Source organism: Herpailurus yagouaroundi, unplaced genomic scaffold (assembly GCF_014898765.1).
Source record: "Herpailurus yagouaroundi ecotype Mexico unplaced genomic scaffold, PumYag 295, whole genome shotgun sequence".
NCBI lineage: Eukaryota > Metazoa > Chordata > Mammalia > Carnivora > Felidae > Herpailurus > Herpailurus yagouaroundi.
Genome location: NW_024412512.1, coordinates 3,368,514 through 3,376,007, shown reverse-complemented (window position 1 = coordinate 3,376,007; position 7,494 = coordinate 3,368,514). Strand labels below are relative to the sequence as shown.

General features: G+C 63.6%; 1 protein-coding gene across 1 annotated transcript; it reads right to left on the bottom strand.

Moving 5' to 3' along the window:
- Positions 1-1,261: 1,261 nt before the first annotated feature.
- On the bottom strand, positions 1,262-4,935 carry FEM1A (fem-1 homolog A). The gene has a single exon (XM_040461935.1). The coding sequence runs from the start codon at positions 4,797-4,799 to the stop codon at positions 2,832-2,834; it is 1,968 nt and encodes a 655-aa protein (XP_040317869.1). The 5' UTR covers positions 4,800-4,935; the 3' UTR covers positions 1,262-2,831.
- Between the last annotated feature and the right edge of the window lie 2,559 nt (positions 4,936-7,494).

Here is a 7,494-nt window from a genome sequence, read left to right as displayed (position 1 = left end):
TGGCCTGGGGGCGAAAGTCGCACTTCTCAGCGCTGAGCTCGGATAGAAAGTGTTTGGCCCAGATCAGCTTTCCTCTGGGGCGAGTCTTCTCACACCCCAGTGGCCGGTTTCCCCCACTTGCAAAACGGCAACAAGAACACCTACTTCGGGAGGCCTGGGTGGCCCAGTCGGTTAAGCTTCCGGCTTCCGCTCAGGTCACCATCTCGCGGTCCATGGGTTCAAGTCCCGTGTCAGGCTCTGTGCTGTCAGTGCAGAGCCTGAAGCTGCTTAGGATTCTGTGTCTCCCTCTCTCTGACCCTCCCCTGCTTCTTCTCTCTCTCTCTCTCTCTCTCTCTCTCAAAACTAAATGTAAAAAAGACACACACAAAAAAACACACCTACTTTACAGGGCTGCTGTGAGCAGCGATTCAGGTGGCCCATGGAAGCATGTGGAATGGTGCCTGGCATCCAGCAAGGGCCCAATAAATGCTTGGGCCGGTGTTGTGTCCCCTGAGACCACTCTGGAGCACCTGCTGAGTCAACACCCACTCCTCCCAGGCCACCATGTGTTCCCATTACAGCGGAGCGGGTGCTGTTAGTGGTCGGACCCCCGTGAAACCAGGAGCCGGAGAAGCAGCCTGGCCTTCCCCACTGTCGTGCGAGGGGGCGACACGGAAAACTCAGCCTCGATCCGGCCGGTGCAATCCTGACCCGAGGGGGCCTGCACCGTGCCTGGCGCACAGGGGGCAGCGGCGCCTACTCAGCGCGCCAGACCAGGGCGCAGTGCTCTCACTGTGCTACCGTACGGAGAACTGCAACTACACGAGGGAACCAGCAGGAAAAGAAGAGGGACCAGATTTTCCTCCCCGACCGGAACCGCAGAGCTACCGAGTTCGGCCTCTTGGGCGCTCCCCCCCCCGCTGCCCCAGCCCTCCCTGGCCTTCCGGGAGGGCCAAGCCACCTCTTTGGAGCCTTCCCTACCGCCACGCTGGGGTTTGGGAGAAGTCGGCGGTTTCCCTCCTTTTCCACGGGCAGAAACACGCCACTTCCCAGGGAAACCCCACACAAGGTCCCAGGACACAGACAGAAACTGCCCCAGTGAGATGGTGGCCCGGGGGCTGGGCTCTGCGAGCCCCCACACCACCCACGACCTTTGCGCTGGGCGGCACCCTCTCCCCGCCTTCTTCCTGCCCACCCCGGGAGGGAGCCGTCCATCCCCCCACCACCCCCGTCCCCCCCCCACGGCTGCCTTTTAAACGACTCGGGCACCGGCGCGGAGACGCACGATTTAAACTGCCTCATTGCTTTATTCCGTGCTTTGAAGGGACAGGGGCACTTTCCCGCCTCGACGGAAGGTAAAACCCGGCCTTGCCAATAAATAACGTCCTAACTAACACTGCAAATGCAAACGGGGCCCAGGGGCCCGCTGTGGCTTCTCGAGGCCTCCGTGCAGCTGCGAGAGGAGCCGGGGGGGGGGGGGGGCCCCCCCCCCGCCCGGCGGGCCCCCGCCTCCTGAGCCCAGGAGGCCGCTTCGTCCTCTGCCACCTGCCACCTCTGCCACCTGCCACCGCCACCTGCCCACCGCGGCCGGGGGCGTGGGCGGCACCGCTGCGGTTGGCGCGTGCGCGCCCTGAGTGGTGGGAAACCGAGATTTTTTATCACCTCACTGGCAACTTGTGGACATTCGCCGCCTCCTCCAGCTCAGTTAACAGTGAGTGGGGACCTGGCTCAGGAACACCTGCGTTCAGGCTTCCAAGCAGCTAAAAAAAAAAAAAAAAAAAAAAAAAAAGCCTAGAGCCGCGGGGCTGCGCACAGCCACACTGCGCATGCGCGCGGGGCCCGGGAGGCCGAGGCGACTGCACTTCCTGGGACTCAAGACTCTGAGACCCTGATCCACTCCGACCGTGCGGGTCCTTGCCGGGTCGCGGAGTGACGGCCCCGCCAGCTCCTTCGACGCCTGGCCCGATCCTTGCTTGGAAAACGCCCCTCTTTGTGATTTGAGTGGAAAGTTGGGGGCAGCCCAAGTAGAAGACAAACAGGGAAGTTCTAGAAAATGGACGGTCGCCTCGCTTTAGGGACCGCCACCAAATCCTCCACACCACCGAGCTCGCCCCTGGTGGACAGCCTCGCCACCTGGGCCACGGCAAAAACCTCCCTGTGTGACATCAGCTCATTCCGTGTGACCAAAAATTCTCAGGAAAAGAAAAAATACGGCAGCACAACTTCTGGCCTCCTGCGCCACGCCTGTAACCTGCCCGCTAAGAAACGCAACACCACACCAACGAAAGCCATGCGAGGGGCAGGCCGCCCGGGCAGCGAGCCCTGCCCACGGCCCGTGGTGACGGCTGGGGGCAGGGAGCAGGGCGCAAGCGTACTGGAGAACTGAGAGTCGGCCCGCTTCTCCGACCTGCCACCTGGGAGCGCCCCCCTCCCCCGTCCTCACACCGCACTGGGCCGCAGGGGGGCGAAAAAGCGGGGACCCGATCCTCAGCTTCTTCCCGGTTCTCGGAAAGGAAGGCAAAAGCTCCGATCCCTCTGCCTCGAGGCAAGAAGGCAAAAGTCCTCCCAGACCCGGGCAGATGGGATGTGTGGACGCGCGTGCAACTTCCCCCGATCAAAGACAGGCTCGCGGGCTCCCGGAGAGGGCCAGTTCCTCGAGCGCCTGATGCGGAAGGCTTCGAGCACCAACGACTTGCCGATTCCTTTCCCCTCTCCGCAGAGCGGAGGGGACAGGGGCTCTGGAGACTGGAGAGCCCTTCTGTTTCCCGCTGCCGAAGGGCTCGGGGGAGGGGGGAGGCGGGGAGACGAGCGTGGGCCCCACTCTTCCCGGCTTCTCGGCTCTCAGGACCCCGTCAGTGCAGCTCGATGAAAGCCTCCAGCTCCTCGGGGATGAAGCCCTTGTAGGGGATCTTGTTTTTGTCCAGGGCGCGGGCCGCAAGGCACTGCAGGGTCACATAGTTGAAGGGCTGAATGGTGCTCTTGGCCAGCAGCTTTTCATCCAGCAGCTCGTAGGCGGTCTTCTTGAAGGCATTGGTGGCATCCATGTGGGCGCCCGCTTCGATCAGGGCGTTCATGATCCCGGGGCAGTTGTTCTGGGCCGCTATGTGCAGCGGGGTGTTGTTGTCAAAGTCCCGGCTGTCTGGGTCCGCCCCGCAGTCAAGCAGCACCTTGACCACCTGGGGAGAGGGGAACCGGCCCACCGGGTAGCGGCCGACGTTTGTGGTGTCCTTGTCCACGGCCATGTGCAGAGGGGTGAAGCCGTTCTTGCCCCGGGGGGCGCACTTCAGCAGCCGGTACACGGTCTGGTGCTTCAGGTGCTCCTGGTCCGGCGTGCACTCCACCTTCTCCAGCAGATACAGCAGGTGGAGGATGATGGCCAAGGCCTTGGTGAACTGGGCCGAGTCCCCGGGCTCCTTGGGCAGCTGCAGGGCCCGCTCCACCTCCCGCACTCCTTTGCAGAGCACGCCCATGAGGTCCGCAAAGCCGATCTGCGCGCCCGGGCTGCCCTTGGCCGCCCGGTCCTGGAGCACGTACGAGAAGAGTTCGGCGAAGGAGAGGAAGCTGCTGGCGGTCATGGGGCTCAGGGGCTCCAGGTTGTTCTGCTGCATGTCCAGGGCGTACTTCCACAAGCGGATGCAGCGCTCGAAATTGCCCGAGTCGGCGTACACCGCCCCCCGGTAGCGGATGTAGTAGGACGTGTCCGGGTGGGCCGGCCCCAGGATGCGCTCCCGGACCAACAGGGCCTGCGTGCGCATCTCATCCGGGTCGGTTATGAGCGCTTCCAGCTCCTCGGTGGTGGTCACCTCCCTGGAATAGTCATAGGCCAGGACCAGCTGCGGGGGCTCCGGTTTGGGCAGATACGCGCCGCCCTGGTGACGCAGCTCCATGGCCCGTCTCCAGTGTTTCAGGGCCCCGAGCAGGTCCCGCTTCTTATCCACGTAGGTGGCTCCCAGCAACTCGAGGGCTTCCACGGCGGCCTCCCGGCTCGTGGGGCAGCAGCTCTCGTACGCGTCACCGAGCGCGTCCTCCGGGGAGGAGCTGCGGCCGCGGGGCCCCGGGGGCGGCACACATCCCGGGCCGGCGGAGGGGCCCCCCTCCCCAGCAGGCTGCTCCTGGATGAGGTACTCCACGATGTTGGTGTGGCCCGTGACGCTGGCCGCCAGCAGCGGGGTCATGCCGTAGCCGTCGCGCTCCATGCGGGCGTGGCAGCCGAGCAGCAGCTGCAGGATCTCCAGGCTGCCGGACTCGGCGCAGTCGTGCAGGGCCGTGTTGCCCTTGGCGCTGCGCCGGTTCACTTGGGCGCCCTGCTCCAGCAGGTAGCGGGCGATCTCGCGGTGGCCCTTGTAACAGGAGATCATGAGGCACGTGTGGCCGTGCCGGTTGGCCACCTCCAGGTCGGCCTGGTGCTCGCCCACCAGGTAGCGCACCACCTCCAGGTGCCCGTCGAAGCAGGCGGCGCGCAGCGGCGTCGAGTTGGTGCGCGTCGTGCGGTTCACCGACGCCCCGCGGCGCAGCAGGCTGCGCACCACGTCCAGGTGGCCGGCGGCCGAGGCGGCCCACAGCGGCGGCGCGCCCTCGATGGTCTCGCCGTCGAAGTGCACCGAGCCGCCCGCCTCCACGCTCGCGCCGCACCGGTCCACCAGGTACTCGACCACGTCCAGGTGGCCGTAGCGGGCGGCGATGAGCAGCGGCGTCCCCCCGCCGGCCACCTCACCCGTCAGCTCGTCCAGCTCCTCCCGGCTCCGGCCGCTGAGCAGCTTCTGAAGCAGCTGCAGCTTGCCGTCGCGGGCGGCGTTGTACACGGCGGTGCGGAGGTCCATGGCGCGGGCTTCCGCCAGGCCATGGGCCGGCCGCCGGGGGACGCGGAGGGCGCGGGCTAACGCCCGGAGGGGCGGGCGGCAACCTTCACCGTCTCCCCCGCCGCCATCTTAGGGGCTTCTCCGGCGGAACAAAATGGCTGCCGCGTCCTGGCGCACCGCGGGCACAGGGGGGCGCGCAGGGAAATGTAGTCCTGGGAGCCGGCCTCCCCCTCAAGACAGACGAGGGACGTAGAGGGTCAAGACTACCGCTCCTAGAAGGACGCGGGCCAGCAGAGGGGACCTGGGAGCACGGTGCATGGTGGGGATTGTGGTTCCGAGCGCAGAGGGTTGAGGCGGAACCTGGCCCGGCGTGGACTACAATTCCCGTCGCGCAACGCTACCACCATGACTTCTGGGAACCCGGGCAAGTTTCACTACGTACTTCCTGTGGCTCTCTCCGCGCTGCGGCCCACAGGAAACGCGGGCGCGGGCCGAGAGACTACATTGCCCGAGAGGCATCGCGAGAGCCTCGGAGCCAATCGGGAGCGAGAACGAGGGCTAAGCCGGCCAAACGGCCCGGTGTGATCTGGATGTGGCGTGGCGGAGCCGCTGGCCGGCAGGGGGCGCTCGGGAGAGGCGGGAAGGCTGGCGGCGCCTGGGACCGTAAGGGGCACGGGCCGCGGGGGGTGGGGTACGCGTGTGGCCCTAAGGGCGGGTGTCCCGCGCTCAGCTCGCTTCTCAGTCATTCGTGTGCACGCATACATTTATTTACTCCCTCATTAATACACGATTGAACACTTAACGTTGCTTCCTCCAACACTCGACACCCCGAATACAAAATCTACACTTGACTTAGACCGCCTAAGCCCTTGGTCGTCGGACCTAGGTCTTAAATATCCTTCTGAGTAAAACCTCTGGGGTTGGGGGCTTCGAGAATTTCGGCCACTCGCCCAAGGACACGGGGCAAGTAAATGGCAGGGTCGGGATTTGAACCCGGGGAAAGGAAGCTATGTCATTGGCAGGACCCCGTGCAAAATGAAAATGTGGCCTCCCTGGGCTCAAACTGATTAAGAATTTCCCTCCCGGTGGTGACAGCAGAGCCTCAAACCAAACGTGGAGTCCTTCCGAGCCTGGGGGCCCGGGTGACTGCACACATAGGTCCACACTTGCGAAGCGTGAACCGCACCCCCGAAGCCAGACCCTGACCCCCAACACGCTCCCGCCTGCCCTTTGCTGCCGCCTGCCCCCAGGGTTATTGAGAACGTAGGAAAGATGAAGGATGCGGGCGGACTCGGGAGTGTTCCAGAAACGCAGAGGGTTCTCTCACACCTCCTAACTTGCACAGGTACTGTTCCCTCTTCCTGCAACACTGTTCCACACCTTCACTTGGCCATCTCTTGGACCCTCTTCAGGCGAGACTCCCGAGTCCTCCTGTGTGAGCCCTTGACCCGGTGGCGCTCCCTGGATGCCCTCCCTGGCACCACTGACGTTCTCCGGGAATCTTCGGGAAGGACTCTGTCTGAGTCAGCTCGGGCTGCTATAACAAATGCCACAGACGGGGTGGCCATGTTAGTCAGGGCTCCCAGAGGAGGAGAACCCAAGGCTACACACGGAATTGGCTCACGGAATTACGGAGGCCAGGAAGTCCTCTGATGGGCCATCTGCCACCTGCAGACACAGGAAAGCCAGTGCTGCGATTCAGTCCGAGCCCCAAGGCCCGAGGATCAGGAGAGAGCTCTGATTCCCAAGACCAGGAGACATGGGCATCCCGGCTCCTGCAGGGAGAGCAAATTCTCCATCCCTCCACATTTTTTTTCTTTAAAGTTTATTTATTTTGAGAGAGAAAGAGAGAGCAAGCACACGTGAGCAGGGGAGAGGGAGAGAGGGAAGAGAGAGTCCCAAGCAGGTTCTGTGCTGTCAGCATGGAACCTGATACAGGGCTCGAACCCACGAACCGCGACATCATGACCTGAGCCCAAGCCAAGAAAGAGTCAGACGCTTAACCGACCGAGCCCTCCCCCCCCCAGGCACCCATCCACCTTTTTGGTCTGTCCAGACCCTCAACAGATTAGACGAGGCCCACCCTCATCGGTGAGGCCATCTTGCTTATTCCATCTACTGATACAAATGCTAGTCTCTTCCAGAGACACCCTCACAGACACTTGCAGAGCAGTTGAGCGTATTACCTGCTCTCTCGGCATCTCGTAGCCCCGGCAGGTTGGCACATAAAATAAGCCATCACAGTGGCTACAAGGACAAAACATTTACTTCCCACAGTTTGGGAGGCTAGCAGTTGGGAGACCAGGATGCCAGGGCGGCTGGGTTCCGGGAGGGCCCTTTTCCTGGTTTGGAGGTGCCGCCTTCTCGCTGGGTGCCCACGTGGAGGAGGGACGTTTCCGGTCTCTTCGTCCCCTGACAAGGGCGCTAATCCCACCGCGGAGGCCCCACCCTCGTGACTTCAGCCGACTCTGATCGCCGCGGAAAGGCGCCACCGCCCAGAGCCATCCCACCCGGGATGGGGCCTCGCCGTGGGGATTCGGGGGACACGAATGTTCGGCGCATAGCGCGCTCCAAAAGGGCTTCCTGAGATTTGGGGCCTGTTAGTGGAATTCCTGCATTGCTGCGCTAAGGGAGGGGGAAGAACAAGAGGCCCGAGGAAGGAGAGGCGAGGACAGAACCCCTCACACAGGCTGGGTGGGGTTTGTTTCGAACGCGG

What these genes read in the sequence shown, in the direction of transcription:
- FEM1A (XM_040461935.1), bottom strand. Translation starts at nt 4,799, where the DNA reads ATGGACCTCCGCACCGCCGTGTACAACGCCGCCCGCGACGGCAAGCTG.